This window comes from Branchiostoma floridae, chromosome 14 (assembly GCF_000003815.2).
Source record: "Branchiostoma floridae strain S238N-H82 chromosome 14, Bfl_VNyyK, whole genome shotgun sequence".
Classification (NCBI taxonomy): domain Eukaryota; kingdom Metazoa; phylum Chordata; class Leptocardii; order Amphioxiformes; family Branchiostomatidae; genus Branchiostoma; species Branchiostoma floridae.
In genome coordinates this window covers 21,425,352-21,444,274 of record NC_049992.1, presented here as the reverse complement: position 1 = coordinate 21,444,274, position 18,923 = coordinate 21,425,352, and the positions used below count along the sequence as shown (strand labels likewise).

The 18,923-nt window shown below is 38.8% G+C and overlaps 1 protein-coding gene across 2 annotated transcripts in view; it reads left to right on the top strand.

The window, feature by feature from the left end:
- The window catches only part of LOC118430741 (probable cation-transporting ATPase 13A3), a 35,018-nt gene extending 16,296 nt beyond the window's left edge, over window positions 1-18,722 (top strand). Inside the window, exons 13-22 of one of the 2 annotated variants that reach the window (XM_035841750.1) lie at window positions 116-195; window positions 3,960-4,002; window positions 5,967-6,076; window positions 6,493-6,589; window positions 10,715-10,787; window positions 11,944-12,094; window positions 13,016-13,164; window positions 13,936-14,024; window positions 14,340-14,423; window positions 15,110-18,722. In XM_035841750.1, coding sequence (XP_035697643.1) covers window positions 116-195; window positions 3,960-4,002; window positions 5,967-6,076; window positions 6,493-6,589; window positions 10,715-10,787; window positions 11,944-12,094; window positions 13,016-13,164; window positions 13,936-14,024; window positions 14,340-14,423; window positions 15,110-15,283 — 1,050 coding nt within the window. In that variant the 3' untranslated portion in view covers window positions 15,284-18,722. The remainder of the gene's footprint in view (window positions 1-115; window positions 196-3,959; window positions 4,003-5,966; window positions 6,077-6,492; window positions 6,590-10,714; window positions 10,788-11,943; window positions 12,095-13,015; window positions 13,165-13,935; window positions 14,025-14,339; window positions 14,424-15,109) is intronic. The other variant, XM_035841751.1, reaches the window with a different exon arrangement.
- Window positions 18,723-18,923: the final 201 nt, after the last annotated feature.

Here is an 18,923-nt window from a genome sequence, read left to right as displayed (position 1 = left end):
TAACAAAAATGTTGAATGTGCATGTATAGGGTGGTAATCTCTTGTTTATGGCTTTAAAATCATTTGGAATTTTTACTTAGATGCATGTTCTAAAATCAAAGTTTTTATCCCTCAGATGTGTGTCAGAGGAACAGTTTTTGCCAGGATGTCTCCAAACCAGAAGGCACAGCTGGTAGAGAGTCTACAGGATTTGGGGTAAGGGAAAACTACTAACCAACACTATCAACTACAATCATTATACATGTATATGTGAGCTCCTACCCAAAACATTAAATCGTACTCAATAATAGCACATGATCAAGTCATTTTGTCCATGCCTACAACTGTGCTTCATTCTATTATTTAGTCATTACAATGTAGATGCTGTATCTGACAAGTAACAGAAAGCTGGACCTTTATAGTCGGATTGTTCATGTCAGACTGAAGGAAAACTTGTTAGTACAGTAGGCGCTTTTACATTATGTACAAAAATAAGGTCTTTACAATATCAACTACCCTCACATATTAACATTTGTTCATACATTTTGTACTGTAACAACTGTCACATTCTATTGAGTCCAATGTGGATCCTAAGGCCACTAGTAGTATCCAGTATTTGATTATCCTAAGTTAAATTCTATGGATGACATCCGTGCGCGAATTGCTTTCACCTGTTTTAAAAAAAATCTTTGGCCACATCTCACCGAATATCATCAACAAAATGCTCATACCCAAAGGCACCGAGACGGATCTCACCGGCAATACCAATTATAAATTAACAGAGCTTTGACATACAACGCATTGGGGACGTACTGTAGGGAGTTTGTAGTGTGTTGTGCAGATATATTTTTGGGGAAAGATGTTGTACGAATTGTCTGATCAACATACAAACGAAAGAGAAAATACTTCAAATTGTGTTAACATCCCATTTACCTCCACTGAATGCTGTGACTACTGATTCACCAAAGCTTTGACAGACGCTTATTGAATTTCAGAGATAAAGAACAACAACAACGAATGTCATTATGTTACAATTTTAAACTCTATCTCCGTACACAAAATAAAGCTCTTACCAACATTCTTTTGATCAGTCTTCTGATCCTTATCAAGTTGAAATGAGTCACACATCCAGACCGAAGTGTCACGTCAGCAATGAGTCAAAGGTGCTTGGAAGTTGGTATCGACGCCCGTCTCTGTTAGGGGAAGGTTGGTGGGCTGTGGTGTAAATGGCTTCTTTCACTCCTCTATATTGAATGTGTTGCAACACCTCTGAATTTACTGAACTGGGCCTCTACGTCTATGCCTCTTTAAGAACCTGGTCTGAAGAGCATGTCCAGTTTCACCTAATGTATGTAATATTCTTGACAAGGGCTACAGATGTTCTGCCCCTAACAAAGGATGTGATAGATAACACTTGTTAGTTACTTCCATGAAAACTTCCATCAAAAATGGAGGTATAGTCTTTGGTGTGTCTGTCTGTCTGTGTGTCTGTCTGTCTGTGTGTCTGTTTGTGTGTCAGGATATTTGTGGTCAGCATAACTCTAGAGCCTCAGGACGGATTGTAATGAATATGCAAATGACTTGCACATTTGCATCATTTATGCCTGGTTATGTACAACTTTAACTAATTTACACATGTTAGACAGGTCAGAATGTTGACAATACAATCCTTCACATTATTAATGCAATCATTACATTAATTATGCAAATTAGGGAGTTACTTGCACAATTGTTCTCTGCTAATTTTCCACCTGCCGCAAGCTACATATGATACAAGTCAATGTATTTGTGTCCTATCATGGAAAACACAGTAAATATAGATATTTCCTCATTAATTATGCAAATTAAGCCCAAATTTGCATAATTTTCACTTTGTTAAATATTCATTATGTACATCTTTGCTAAAAATACCTGCATGCTATATATCACGGAAATCTGTGAAAGATTTTGACCAGAATGCCTCAGTCTGCAGAAAGTGGCAGACCAATGCATGTGTAGCAATGGCCGGGGAAACATAGTAAACAATGCACTAAACAGTTTCCAGAATGCGCAAAAAAATCAAGATCATAGCATGTCCAGGTCAAAAGATACGAAAAGTCCTGCTGCAGTACCAAGTACATAACGGCACTGCTGTTTTCCTACAATTTTCAACACCTTGTATTTAAACCACTGGAGTAAGTGACAGAAAGGGAAATCAGAGAATATTTCATGGATGTATGAGGTATCCGAACTGTAAGACTTGTTTTGTCCTTGGGTACTATACTGTCTACTGTCTCAGGGTCTTTGTTGTTTTTGATTCTGTGTGTGTCGTGTGTCAAAAATTCTCCTGAGGGCCACTGAGAGATCTTTAAATTTTATGTACGGGAGAATGACAAAACTCCTGTTGGCATGACCAGGATCATGATTTTTGTTTGCAGTCCTGGGTTTTGCTGTACCAAGTGAGCCTGCTTTTTCAATGGCCCAACTATGGTAGCCACATTGTTTTAGTGCGAAGACCGTGATGATCCTTTTCTGATTCTATATGATTGTTCTTCAGATATCACAATTTCAGCTCTGTGAAACAAAGTCCTTACAACTCTGAGTTTATGGTCAAGTAGATGATTGGAAGCAAAATTGAAGTATTGGTCCTTATGGATGAGTGTGCGATATATCTTGATGCACCATCTTCTTGGATCACAGTTAACGTGTCTAGAAAGAAAGGGCAGTGACTTATTTGGTTCCTCTTCTGTTACCTAGATGTCAGGGTCTGAACTATTAAAGATGCCGTAAGAATTCTTGAGTGTATGCCTTTTTTAGTTTGGTGTTGGTATCAATACCGACTTCTTTTGACCCTTTTAATGCTGATGTCACACTTCCGGTCTGGATGTGTGACTTAGTAGCCTGGAGTCCAGCCTTGTTCACTTTGGTCCGCTCCCAAAAGGTAGTGACCTTAATTATGGGGGCACACACCAGGTTATTTGGGCTTTCCAATGGAGGCGGCACACCCTCAAGTCTAGCGACCATCTCTTCCAGGGAATTATCCTGAAGGAAAATAACTCAGGTTATGGGGTGAGAGAATAAACCTTCAGCTACAAGACCAACTGAGTTTCGATCCTTCAACTTCTCTAATTTTGAAATAATTATAGGGAAAAGATATTATTTTCATGTCAAAAATGATGCACAAAATCCGGCATTTTCGCATTGGATAAAACACATGAAGAAGATTTTTCCGGCAAACACGCCTGATACTGCCAGAAAGAGGAAAATCTCAAGGGTAATCCAGCCAATTATAAAGAAAATTCTAGTACTACAGTTTTTTTAATCATCCACGGCGCACGGCATTGCAACTTGGCTTATCACAGCGCTTCAGAGGTCAATCTAGGTCATGGGCCTGTTTACCTTTAGGCGTAGGAATATCCCGGAAGTAAGCCGCGGACCAAAACGCAATTTGCACCCAAAACACACCATTTCCTAGTACGCTTTTCAGCCATGTTAGCGTTTAATGTCATTCGTTACTGTAGATAATAAGAAATGGCAACTCAAACATAGAACCTCGGAAGCCTTTCGTCACTTTTTTGTCGTGCACTACCTCGGACCCTGGTCGCGGAAGAACTGGGGTGTGCACCATTAAGGATCAGATCAAAGCGAACAAGGCTGGACTCCGCTATGACTTAGGCTTTGGGTCATCATTTCAACTTAATAAGGATCAGAGGACTGATTGAAAGCTTAGCCTAGTTGGTTTTTAAGATTGTAACATAATGTTGACTACCATCACAGATTAACTTATTATTATTTAACAATTATATATTGCTGTTTTTTTTTTTACATCTTGTGTATTTTTACTTATATCTTGCATCATATTCCAATTATGAAACAAAGGATCACAGAAATCTAATTTTGTCAAATGAATGTACCATTGCTCAGCACTCACCGTCTAGTGGAAGGGGACCTGAATTTTTTGATGAACTTGTGACTTACTGTCAGAGTGTGTTTTCCCATAGATACTGTGTCGCTATGTGTGGTGATGGAGCTAATGATTGTGGGGTGAGTACACAAGCTTGTTGTCCATCAATATTTGGAACCTTTCTCCACTGTCTTGTGCTGTAAACAATAGAATGTAGGCCACTGTACCCTAGATGGTTGCAAGCAAGATGTGTACAGTTTGAGTGATGTTGCAAGCAGAATAACACACCATCAATTGAACCAGGATTGCCCTAGTAAGGAATTTGACATTTTGGCCAAAGTCTAAATATTAATATTCAGACATAGAAATATTTGTAAAAAAAGATCATTCTTATCCACTGACCCTAATTTTTCTCAGGACTGAAACAGAAAACAAAACATTTTTGTCCTAGGCCTCACATGGATGATGTCCACACATGCATCAATTTTCATCTGTTTCCATTAGAAACAAGTTTTTAACCATACTGTAAATCATTAAATCACTAAGCACTAAGTCTTGCAAAATGAGTCCCTGAGGGTAAATTGAAAAAAATATTGTTGAATGTATGTTGTACAAATTCCCAAGAAAAAGATATGGAAGTAACGGGAGGTGCCCCAACACGGTACGCTTTTTCTTGCGCTCAAACTCATGGCGCTCCATCGCTAGTTGCCTGAGAGTGGTCAAATTTTGATGACTGAATTTTTTACACATAGATTTGAACAACATACTTGAATAAGAAATGCATTCATATGGTTCATGAACCTTTCGCGCTGCGTGTTACAAGCGGTAAACACTGTGAGACAATTTCGTGTAATGTAACCTTCCAACTTTGTGCTACGCTGGACAGTGTGCCTAACTTGGTACGCTTTTTTACAATTTGCTCTCTTTAGAAGTAAGTGGTAAATTTAAGTACACAGAAACAAATTAATAGTATGATATTTTAGCTTTCTTTTGACAGTAAAATCGTGACTGTATGTACTTCTTGTCTCACATGAGGAAGGCTGTACCTAGAACAATCCAGCTGATGTTTTTACGGGCAATGGGCTGAATGCACTGATTGTGAATGCCCGACTAAAAAAAACATTACGAAAAAACGACACCGCCAACATAGACAAAACTCCGTCTGATTCTATGAAAATATCATCTACATCTCTCTGTCAAGTCTTATTTTCATAGACAGCACGAATCATTTGTTACAGTCAAATAAATCTTTGGAGCGTTCTCTAGTCTCCCACCTTCACGGCCACACTCCCTTGGGAGTACAATGGTGGCAATGTTTATGTCGCTTCCTTTTGGTTGCTTTTCTACTCAACAAACATTTGAAGACCCATATTTATAGTGTTTTATGGAGCTTTATTTATGTGTATCATGGCAGTTGTATGACTGCTTGGATGAGTTCGTATAGTTAGCGACACGAGCCGCCAATACGCAGAGGCCGGTGACCGCAGTGATTCAGCACTGTAAACATTACTGTTAGAATTCTGTTTAAAAAAAAACATGAAGTAAATATGTTAAAGTATACCTGGAATGCAAATTAAAGCTGTGTGCATGGACTTGGTTTATTTACCTTTGTAATCAGCATAGTCAGTGGCAACAAACACTGTGTACTTATGGATAATAAGATCAGCAAAAAATCCGTACCGTCTTACGACGGGGACCGTCTTAGGGCGGCCCCCGTTACAAAATACAAGAATCTGATATTGTTTGGTGTACATCATGTACATTGTGTACCATACTCTGTGTGTTACGTCATTAGTTCAAGGACGTTACATCAGATGTAACGTCCTTGATTAGTTTAAGCTGCCTGACCATACACAATTTCCATAATGAAGGCAGCTCTTTTTTTCTGACCAAACTTTTTTGTTCTTTGCGCACTCGCATCAGTTTTGTGGTTCCCAGAACCCAGAAGATGACATCCATATAACATATGAGGTCCTCATTTGCATAAATTGTATCAGTTGATCATCTCTAGCTAGATAACAGTATGTTTTGTGCAGGGTAATTTATGTGTCACTCGAATGTCTTGTATGCTCTAAGACTTGTAATTATTGTGTACTTCCTACAGGCACTGAAGACAGCTCATGCTGGGATATCACTGTCTGAGGCTGAAGCTTCTGTTGCCTCTCCTTTTACATCCAAAATACCCAACATTCAATGTGTTCCAACAGTCATCAGGTAAACCACCTCTCACTTGATGGCATGTAAAAAGTGGCCATCATGCATGGCCAATAACTTTAATGTTATAACTACCAGGAGACAAACAGGTCAGACCAGAACAACATCAGCACAAAGCTGTATTTTGGCATAATATTGTTGGTAATATAATGGTTAGTGTACCCCAGGAAGAGTGTCAGGTACACCTACTTTATACCTACGTGTAAGGAAAGTTGTGTAAGTGCCTTCCCAAGAGCACAACATCGGTGGCATGTCGAGGGATTCAAACCCACAAGACCTCTGGGCCAAATATCCTAACCATTGTGCCAACACAATGCCACAATGAGTGAGTGTGTTTTTGTATCATATACATATGATTAGTACTATATATTAATGACATGTTTATTACCAAGTTTTTATGTCACTGTTTTCTTCAGGGAAGCCCGTGCAGCCTTGGTGACGTCCTTTGGTAGTTTTAAGTACATGGCCCTGTACAGTATGGTGCAGTTTGTCTCCGTTATCACACTTTACTCAGTAAGTACTGGCATGATACATGAATATTACTCACAGACGAAATACAAAATGTACATCCGTACTATCAGCTGTTACTCTCCTAGCAAAGGTTCGGTTCCAGCTGTTTTTGACGTGTTTTTAGCTGTTTTTGTCAGGCATTTCTTCATGTTAGCCAGTAGACATAGTATCCAACATTATATCTCCGATTCTAGGATTAGATGTTAATATCCGTAGAGCTAATCGTGTCGGTAAAAAATCCGATCCGACCATCTAACCGTCCGGTTTTGATTCGACTCGGCAAGTACAACGATAAGTTACAGATAATATACCATTCCAATACATTAGCTAAACAAAACATTACGGTAATCCAACCTCCGATTTCTTACAAGGTTTCCGACCTAGAATATGTTCTTCTAAACTTCTGCAAAATACTTCTCCGCGTCCCCAAAAGTTCAGTTAACGCTGCCGTAAGGGGAGAATTGGGCATGTTCCCGCTATACATAGATACTCAGACTCAACTGATGAAATATTGGTTAAGATTGAACAGCCTTCCGAATGACAGAATAGTGAAAAAGGCATATAATGAAGCTGTAAGACTAGAACAAGACTGGGTTATACATGTACGAGATACACTCTGCAGACATGGGTTCCAAAATATTTGGCTGAACCCTACCATAAGCGCCAACTATTTTGGAAACATGTTCAAGGAGCGCCTAAAGCCCCGGTCACAAAGCGCGTACGATTCCTTGCGATTCCTTCCGATGCGCAGGATAAGCGCAGTGCGTCGTAAGTCGGGGGAGAATCGGAAGCAATGGTTTAAGTATATAAAGCCGTGGTCACAAAGCGCGTAGTGCATCGTACGATGAGGTCATTAGAGCGTGCCTGCGTCAATCGCAGTGGATCATAGTAAATCGGGGAGCGTCGTATGGCGAAAAATAGAGCTGAAATGGATTTTGAACATGTTCAAAATTTCGCTATCGTCGTAAGGTTTTATTTGCCCCCATAGCAGAGTTCATTACGGCAATTTTTGTCTACTGATGAGGTTATAGATTTATGATTTTTTAGCATGTTGTGATGGTTTCAGTTTTCCCTGATATTGTCGATATTGACGAAAAGGGGAAATATATCAGTCGCAACTGCCACAGTCGCAACCAGAGAACAGCGCGCCACGCACAGGTGATGCAGACAATTGTTTGATCGCTTCATGCACGTGAGTTTATAATTAGATCAAATCTCAGCTCTCGTCGGTCTTGGGTCAGTTTACCATAATCGTAATAACCATGGGGACAACTCGAACATAAAGGCAGGCTCTATGAGTCGGAAATATATATGATATAATGCTTATCATTTGATTTTTGTATGATGGCATCTTTTTGTTGATAGCATATCATGATACGATCTTGGAAAGAGCCTGACACGTAGAGCCGGCAAGCAGGCCGAGATAACCATACCAGTACTCACGCTTGATTTGAACTTTTGCTTGTAATACTCTTGTTGTCATGGTCTTTTTTAATTTATTTTTTACAGTTAAAGATATTATAGGAAGGTATTTAACAGCTATGTCCACATTTTGTTGGTTAAAGAAGCACAAAAGCGGTCAGACGGCTATACAGAAGAGACACAAGTGAAAAATCGTGCGACGCTGGAAAAATTTTGAACACACATCCGATGCGTTGCGATGGCTTGCGATGCTTACGATTTTCTTGCGATGTACTGCGCTCATCGTACGATGTGCGGAATAGTCCATCGCAAGGAATCGTACGCGCTTTGTGACCGGGGCTTTAAAGACGAGTTTCTATCCAGCTGGCGACAAAAAATCAAAAGTTTCAGTAAACTCGATACATATTCAAAAATAAAATCTGAATTCCAGATTGAGAAATACTTGCTTTCGGTCCAAAACAAATCCTTCGTAGCCAATACAACAAAACTGAGAATTGCTTCACACCGGTTAGAAATTGAAAAAGGCCATCACAATAATGTCCCAGCAAGCCAGAGACTGTGTCCAACATGCAGAGAAGGCGTAGAAGATGAATACCATTTCATGATAGAATGTCCGACTAACATAGAAGAAAGAGCTAAATTAATGCAGACGATAAAGTACAAATCATTACCAAAGACAAACAGAGAGCTATTTCATGTACTTATGTCATGTCCCGACACTGTTTCCGTTTACGTAGGTCAATACATATATACATCCATGCAGAAAAGAAACCTCATGATATCAACTTAATTTTGTGAACATTGTCATAGTAATGTAATATACTAGACGATAAGATCCTCGCTGTGTCTCCTCTCCATCATATTGCTTGTATAAAATGGAGCCCGAATGCAGTATGTATAAAATCGAGCCTGAATGTAGTATGTATTAGACTCATGTTATTAGCAAATAGTCTGTAGCAACACTCTGGATTTGTTTCACATCGATGCATCATACACTATGTTCCTTCGAACATTGCATAACCTTCATCTATTGTTACTTCCACTACTATATTACTAGTTGCCTTATACATTATAATGTTACCTAAGTTTGCCATACATTGTACCCGTTTTACAATTGTTGTGCAATAAACTTTGACTTGACTTGACATGAAGAAAAAGTGACAGAATAGCAAGCTCTGCAAAAGCGCCTAAAATCACATTAAAAACAGTCACAGCCAAACCTCTGCTTGGAGAGTCACCAGCTAGCTGTACATTTTCTTGTTAATGCTGATTGGCTACATGCCCAATGTGTGCTGTACAAGCCTAACGGCTGTGGCTACATGACATAAAATTAATGCATTGAATTCATGTTTTTTTCCTGTAAACCTAAAACTGCCATTGAACAATTTTTGCACTATTTACCTCCATGAAAAAATGGAGGTATAGTTTTTGGTGTGTCTGTGTGTGTGTGTGTCTGTGTTTCCGCATATCTGTGGACATCATAACTTGAGAACCTCTTGATGGACTACGATGATATTTGGTATGTGGGTAGGGGTTGGGAAGACGAAGGTCAAGGTCAATTTTGGGCCCCCTGGTGTGTGACCTTGGTACTGCAGTGCAACTTCCGGTTTTGCTATCTCGGTGTTCTGAACATGCTATGGTCAAGATTTTTGAGTATTAGATAGCTCTTGTGCTCAGGAAAAAATGACATAAGTTTGGGCCCCCTAGCGTCTAGTTTTGGGATAGCAGGGGCATTTTTGTCAAAAACTTCTGACGAGGATAACTCAAGAAGGGAACAACGGATTTTCATGATTTTTGGTATGTAGGTACCTTAGATAATGTTGTACAAGATAAAATACTAATTATGCAAAATAGGGGTACATTTGCATAATTAATGAGAATATTCTATCATAGCAGTTTTTTCAATGTATCTCTTGTCCCATACGTGATATGGTCGTGACATTTGGGTGGTAGATAGCTTTTAGCGTCATGACAAGGTGGGGCAAGTTTCAGTCCCCTAACATTCAATTGTGGAACTGCAGGGGCATTTTTGTCAAGACACTCCAAAGACTATAACTGCATAAAGGAATGGCAGATTGCCTGCATTTTAGGTATGCAGGTAGCTTAGGCAAAGATGTTCATAATGATATGCAGTTTATTAATGAGGAAACTGTATAATAACTGTAAAGTAACTGTATAATTCCATTGTTTGCAATAACTGGACTTCGATAAATGTAACACTTGTTAATTATAATTGGTGGAACATATGCAGATATCAAATATGCAAATGAGGAACTGTTTTGCATAATTTATGCAAAAATTGCAAAACAACTTAATGATAAATGATTTGAATTGGGAATTTTACTGGTGACATGTGCACTGTACGTTATTCAATGATGAACAACACCATGCATAAATCATGTTAATGTTAAATCATTTGCATGAAATTAACAAAAGCTCTAAATATTCATGGAGGTATGAGGTCGCCGAACTCTAGTTTGTTCTGTACTTTTTCTTCCACTTACATCTTACATGTACCTGCTACACAGTCACAGTGTCATGATGTGTTTGAGGCACGTGTAAAGTTGCATGGATATACTAACCAGCATGAACAATCCGTTTTGAAATTCTTTTTGTCCGGAAATTAAATTGCGAGCTTACGTGTTAATGCATTAATGTAATACTTAGTTAATGTAAATGTATGATTTGTGTATTGTGTGCTTTCAGATTGACTCCAATCTTGGTGATATCCAGTACTTGTACATAGACTTGGCCATTACCACTTCCGTGGCCCTGTTCAGTAAGTACACATTTAGCTTCTATGCATACAGCACATCAATATCTTACATAGTATTACATACATACATAATATACAATATTTCTGAAGAAGCTACAGCTGCATGTGCTAATGTATCAGACCTTTGTTTATGTGTTTAATTGTCTTCACCAAGAAAGCTATGTTTTTGGTTGACTGATGGGTCTATATATACATGTAGGTCAATAGCAATCATATGTCAAGAAATTGTGGATGAAATTTTGTGATTTTTGGTAGGTTTGTAGCAGTTGTGGAAAGTTGTCACTGTAACGGAATTGAATTTTTGTGCACTTGTTTGTGGACAGCATAACTTGAGAAAGCTGCTGGTGTTTGGTAGGTGTGTAGCAGTAACGTTGTAGATTGGACGGTACATTTGTATTAAGTGCAAAAATGGTTTTCCTGGCTTTTACCTACGGTGCTGTTGCTGGCTTTGTATGTAAGTGAGTTTTGCTGCAAACAAGATAACTCGAGATGTTGTTGATGGATATCAATGATATTATTTAGGCATGTAGTGTTTTTGAAAAGGAAGGTCAAGTTCAAAAATGGTTGATCTAGCTTTTCCTCATTGGACTGCAGCGAGCTTTATATGTAAGTACATTATTAAAATGGGCCTCCTAGCAGCGAGTTGCGTTCTGCAGCAGCGTTTGAAAATTGGAGGTCAAATTTTCTGCAAACGCCAGGTTCATGATTTTTAAGTGGTTAATAGGTTTCTGGTGCTGTCCTTTAATGAGAATATTCTGTCATATCAGTTTTTTCAATGTCCCGGATATGATATGGTCTTGTTTCTTTTCTGTCCATATCCTTGTATTCTCTTCCCTTTTTCACCTTTGCCAAGATGGTTATATTTTCAGTTGTGCCATGGTGCAGTGGTTATGTGGGTCTGTATGTACACATGTATGTCAACAGCATAAATTAAGAAGGTGTGGACTCGTGAAGAACTCGTGTTTGTTTATGGACAATATTTCTCGAGGTTAGTTGGGATGGATAAAATGGAATTCCAAACTGCTGCAAACACACATTCATGCAGTCCTTTGCTTTTGGTGTAGGTACTCTTTAGCAATACTTGAATGAGACCTAAAGTATTGAATAAAGGCATGATTATTTGGTGAAGGGATGTATTTGATGAAATGCATTTCTCCAGTGGGCTGGCAGGAGGCGTACCCTAAGCTGGTTCCCCAGAGGCCGTTGGGAAGCCTGATGGCACCAGTCAACCTGTTCTCTGTTGTGAGTCAAGTGGTCCTCATGATCGCTGTACAAGTCGGTACCTTCGTCTACCTCAAACAACAACCCTGGTGAGAACTGTACACAGTCATTCCAAAGTCAAACAAACAAACACGTCATGTATCAATGGGACATCTTCTGAGGTACTGTGGCCATGTTGATTTTATGATATGGATAACATCTGCATGCATCCATTTTCTTCCATTTCCCAAAGGTAAAAAAAGTTTGGACTATACTGTAAAATGTGCAAAGCAGCTGCAGAATGTATGCCTTCAATTTTAGAAAATGGGTCAAAGTTGAAGAATGCCAAAAATCAATTCCAAAGTTAAAGAAGAAGAATCTGATGTGAAAGCAGAAAAATGAAGATCCCATTGTTCTGTATACCAAATGCATAATATGTATTTCGTGGGAATGGACCATAATCCTCTTTTCAGCCACAGTAAGTCCAATGGTCTGAAAATGGACTTACTCAAGGAGGACTGAAGATGGACTTACTTGGAGAACGATGGAATTACACGGAGAATGGGCGCGTGGTTGGGAGGGGGTTCAATAATACCGCCAGGAAGAAACACGGCACAATTAACTGCCGCTATGTACCTTTATACATTCTCTGTTGTTCCTTCCTTTCCTGCATGAACATACAGAAAGTCATGAGAAAATGGACGTACACTATCAAGAATTTTCATTTATTTTTGGTCCGTCACCAACTGCTATGACGTAAAACTTTACTGCTAGTGTAGACACGAAAATGGCGGGAAAATGATGGTGTAAGTCCGATTTGACCCATTCAGCCATAGATCCGGTCGATAATGTAACGGTTCTTCACTATTTCTTTTTTTTCCATAAAGGTTGATTTTTGTTTACAGCACCATTGTCTTACTAGGCCCAATATGACCTACATGTACATGACTTGTATCGTATGTTCCATATTTCTTCAATATCCCAGCATGTTCACAGCATATTCAGTGAATTCAATGTTGTTTGTTGTTCAGGTTTGTTCCCTTGAAACCAGACCCCAAGTCAGACAACATCCTGTGTTATGAGACGACTGTGGTCTTCAGTGTGACCAGCTATCTGTACATAGTCCTGGCTGCAGCCTTCTCTAAGGGCAGGCCCTACCGCAGGCCCTTATACACTAACTGTAAGTTATTACCATTACTTCCAACCAAGGAGGTTGAAAGCCTCCTTGTTCCAACAAGATTCATATGTACAGGTACTCTATCTAGCAAAACATGTAATACCTCACAGTACATGTACCTGTACATGTAGATGTGTTCACATGTACAGGTACTCTATCTAACATGTAGTAAACCTGTACATGTACTTGTAGATGTGTTCATATGTACATGGAGGTACACATATACTCTATCTAACATATGCATGTAGTACATGTACAAAACAAATGTACCTGTACCAGTCCTGTAGATGTGTTCATATGTACAGGTACTCTATCTAACATGTAGTAAACCTGTACATGTACCTGTAGATGTGTTCATATGTACAGGTACTCTATCTAACATGTAGTACCTGTACCTGTACCTGTAGATGTGTTCATATGTAAAGGTACTCTATCTAACATGTACATGTAGTAAACCTGTACCTGTACCTGTAGATGTGTTCATATGGACAGGTACTCTATCTAACATGTAGTACCTGTACCTGTACCTGTACCTGTAGATGTGTTCATATGTACAGGTACTCTATCTAACATGTAGTACCTGTACCTGTACTGTAGATGTGTTCATATGTACAGGTACTCTATCTAACATGTAGTACCTGTACCTGTACCTGTAGATGTGTTCATATGTACAGGTACTCTATCTAACATGTAGTACCTGTACCTGTACCTGTAGATGTGTTCATATGTACAGGTACTCTATCTAACATGTAGTACCTGTACCTGTACCTGTAGATGTGTTCATGATGTCCCTGATGATATTGCTGGGATTCAGCACGCTGCTTTTACTGCACCCCTTCAGTCCTCTGGCCAAGTTCATTGAGGTAGGTTTTGCTTGATGACTTTGCTATTGCCTGTTTGATGGAATGCTGCCAGACTTATATAATTAAGATAGAAATAAAGGCATGTGTGATGGCTGCTCCAATTAGTTGCCAAGAATCATTTATACTGAGTGACATGTTCTTTAATCATATATGGACCACCATCACATTGTTCTTGCTGAAGAAGAAATTTAGAATTTATCATGGAAGGATGTTAACGTTTTACTTCACATTCCAAACAATCCAGTATGTAGTTTGTTTTCTCCTCTGGTCTGACATCACAATGAACACTAATTTGATCATTCCCATCATTCCCAGCTGAAGGTGGATATGCCATTCCATTTCCGACTGGTCTTGTTGGCCATCGTGAGTGCATACTGCATCATAGTGTTTGTAATAGAGGTGAGGCCTTTCAGCAGTTGTTTTTGTAGCTACGTCTACTTAAGATATTTTTATGTCATGCATAAAGCTCAAAATATTTGTCACTGCGAATTTCAAATTGGTTACTGTAACATTAATTCAGCTATAAAGTATTGCAAGTAGGTTTATTTAGGTTTCAACATGCAGCTGTTTTTGTTTGTTTGTTTGAAACTTAATTTATTCATGAGAAGCTCTAATCGGCCTGCAGGCCGCTTTTCATTGAGGTCATGAGGGAGGTAAGGGTCAGATAAAAATATAACAGAGGTACAGATTACATTGAGTCCTATAACGTTTTCACTACACAATGTTATACATATAGTATGTACATGGTTTAGATAAATTCCTCCCAAGGAATGAACGAGACAGAATATAATGATGACCCACTGTATTCTGTAGTATGGCTGTTAGAACAACTTCTGGCTGCATCAGTCTTTCTTCCTTACATTCCACTATCTTCTTCCCTGCAAGCTGCTGTAGCTCTCTGAATTTCTTTGCAGTTCAGAAATTTCCCATCCCTTTGAGAGAATATCTCATCATTTTAATGTCACATTTCCACATTTAATTTTCAAAATTGATGGTTTCAATTCATAGCTATGGCTACTGCATATACACTTGTATGTTTGAACATTTGAGGACTGGTTGTGATAACTGTGAGTGTTTCCTTGCAGGATTTTGTTGTTACCAGCCAGGTACTGAGGAAATTATTCCGCCTAAGGAAGAAGTTACCCAAGAACAGGTACAAACTGCTCGAAAAAGAACTGGCGGAAAACCCTGACTGGCCACCGGTCGGTGAAACAACATATGCAGTTGGGGAGAAATATCAGGACTCAACACACTCTTGACATACTCTTTTATTATGCTTTTAAATTGTCAACAAAAGCCTCTATAATAAATTTATTGGCCTTGCATGAGTTTAATGTACAGAACACAGATTACAAAGTTTTACAAAAATATGCCAAATATATTTGTTACTCAGTTTCTTGTAGCAATGAAGAGTAGTGTAGTAATTGGCCTCTGTCTTATAGCACTACTCATACTTTTATGAAGTATAAGCAACCACATTTACAGAATCGGAATCAGAATATGAAAAAAAAAATGAAAATAAACTACATGTACATGACATTGTATATACTATATATATTGCGTCCCAATTTGTGAAAAAATCAGTTGTAAAAGTTTAAATTGAAATACTTCAAGGAATAGGGATTTCACAATTTGAAAAAGAGTAGTTTATCTATGATAGAATTATTTTGTAATTCTGGCAGCCACGTGACTGTAAATCTGCTATAGAATAAAGATGCAGACCCAATGAGTCATGATCCATTGGAGACAGATACAAACTGTATGACTGACGGTGTAACGTTACATGACTTGTGTGCTACACATGGTCAGTAGCAGGACTGCAGGTGAGGTACAAGAGGCTAGGTGTTGGGGAGAATACTCAATGTTGATCAGACATAGGGAAGAAAATGTTGTGGTTCTGGTTATGGTCCTGAAAAAGATAGGGTTGGGAGGTAGGGATTAGTTTTTTCAGATTTGGTCAAAGTTACCCAACAAATACAGTTGGGCAATATAAAACTAATTTGATAATACATGTACTTCAGGCATTTTTTTTCAACATCATTGTGATTTTGATGAACTGAATTAAGAAGTACAATGTCCACTACATATTCTTACTACACCCTTTCAAAGCCTTCAGCTGTTAACAGTGCAGAATTTTTGTAAGTTTGTTTTAAATTCTTCTTCTGCTGTAGATGACAAATAAAGAGACAGCTTAATTTGTTTTTTAGTCATGGTATTTAGATTAACGAACGGTCTATGAAACACAGAGGGAGGAGCAGTGCTCTAATTGATAACAGACCAGCTAGCGGTCACTCCAGGCCCTGACCCATGTACATCACTTCAAATCTGTAAATCAAAAATTTTACTTTCCTTGCCAACAGGTGACCAAAAAAACCCGCTAAGGTCGTCTGGTTTTTGCCATTGTCAGTCTGGTAACCAGAAACACAGCATTTTCTTCCAAGGCCTTAGTTGATATAGACACAGATATTCAAGGTGCCTGGCCAATAAGTTGTTCTGGAGTCAGTCTCAAGTGTAAAACTGTCACAGGTACACGTACATGTAATGCAGGTAGGTTTACATGAACACATGCACACCCTTCTATACCTGGCTTATCTAAATGGGAAAAGATGAATTTCATCAAATCTACAATGCCGTGGTCAGGTTATATGTTGGTGATTGGCATACATAATATCTGGTACCTCTGTTTGGGTAGTTTCCAACCTTAGATGTGAAGGGGCCAACCTTAGTTTAAAGGGTAGGGACAGGAGTGGACGTGCACAGGATGGTGCATCAACTGTCTCTGCAGCTCAGAAGAAGGGAAACTCAACTCCAGAAAGAGATGTTCAGTTTCTTTATACATGTAATTATTCTGATAGTTTGTATTCGCTGTGCTGCATTCTCATATTGTCATGGAATTAGGTAGCCTGGGTACCATCCGGACAGTAGTTCGCTTCTATGTTCTCTGCTATCCGTCTGGGGACTGCACATTCAAACCGTATGGTGCTAACGTCAGTTAATGAGGGAATTAAGTAATGGGTTCCAGAGCACTCGTTCGATGACAACAGACCCGCACGCAAGTGGACGGAGGGCATTTCGGGCGTTGGAACGCCTGTTGGATCAAGCGCTAGATTCCATTCCTTAATTCACTCATGTGTAGGGACCAATCAGTTGTCGATTCCAGACGTTGACGTGGTCAAGGATCCAACTGGCAGACGGAACAGCAGAGAAGCGTATATAGTATATAATGAATGTCGGAGCAAACTACTTTACGGATGGTATCCAGGCTAGGAATTAGGGTTATACTTATAATACAATGTATGTAGTCTTGGGATATTTATATTATTTGTAGCCACGTTTGTTGATAATCAATGTTCACACACACTTACACACCTGCTTTGAGACCAAAATTAACCTTGACAATCATCAACATTTCAAACAGTGACCTCAGAAAAGTGCGATTATGTAGATATTGCCTGAGAAGTGACCTTAGTGACACTGTATGAATATGCTAAGGCTAAAAATTGAACATCTAATGAAAAGAATCTGATGTTCATCTATTTTCAATCTTAGCATTATTCTCCTCTTGCTTTGAGCCCAAAATTGACCTGGATCTTTACAAGTTATATATTCTGTTTCTGAATTGTGATTATTCATTTTTTTTATCTTAGTTTGATAAAATGTTATTAGATTTACTGGATTGTGTACTCATAACAACTGATTGTGGCCTGGTTCTGGAGTTGAGTTCCCCTTTAAGACTGAAGATGTAGAGGAAACTGTGCTGAAAACAGTAACACCTTTAGGATGACTGAAACTTCTCGGATGTTTTCGTTTTTACCCTTCGGGATCAATATGTGTTCAGGTGGATGAAGGAAAAATATAGCATGCAGTTCTGTGAGTTTTATCAACACATGTACATGTGTATGATTGTGTGACTATGTGCCGGTCTTCCAGCCTTTCATACCATAATGCAACAAGAGATGTCACACCTCCAGGAAGTATTCAATTATGCAAAAGACACATCTAAATGACATATGCAAGGTTATGTGCACCATTAACTAATTTATACATGTCACAGTTATGAAATCAGTATTATTCACCATATCATTTGATGAATTATGGCATGTATGCATGAACAATTTAAAGGTTACATTTAATTTATGACACTTAGGACCATAATTGCATTGTCATTATTTATTAATGTTTCACCTGCCATGAATTATATGTGGTGTATTGCCAGCCTATTTGCTCTGAAATTTTATGATTTCATAATTGATATGCAAATTAAGACATAATTTGCATTTGGTCATGTTGATCTTTTAGCTACCCACTTGCTCCAAGTCATGAAGATACATTGTTCCTTTCTTGAGTTTTCCTCTTTGGAATACTTTTTTACCAAAAGTGCTCCTGAAGTTCCAGAACGAACTGCTAGAAGGCCCAAAAGATGTCTTCCTTACATGTGAAACACAAGGGGCAAATAGAATCTACTGGCTTCTGGAATTCGAACCTGGGCCTACCAAAAACCCAACGCACTAACTGCTTAAAGCTTAAGGGTTCGGACCAGTTTGTTCAATGATGCAGTTCAAGGTCCCACACATTAAACCAGTTGGAAACAAGAGTTCGTAGACCTCAGACCTACATGAAATGTATTTGGTGTTCAAATAAGTAATAAGAATTTGCATACCAATGTGAACAGAAAAAGACACGACAGATTACATATCAGACCATGTGGTATTCTGTTGTGTAGATGGTTTTGAAAGTGGAGATAGATGATGCTGTTCTTAAGTGTGCAGGTAGCGAGTTCCACAAAGCTGCACCAGAAAACGAGAGAGACTTCTTGTATTGTAACCGTGTTTTTGGTAGTTGAAGCCCCCCTCCTCCCCTGTACTGTGCCGGGTGTGGTGAATGTGTATCAGCAGATGT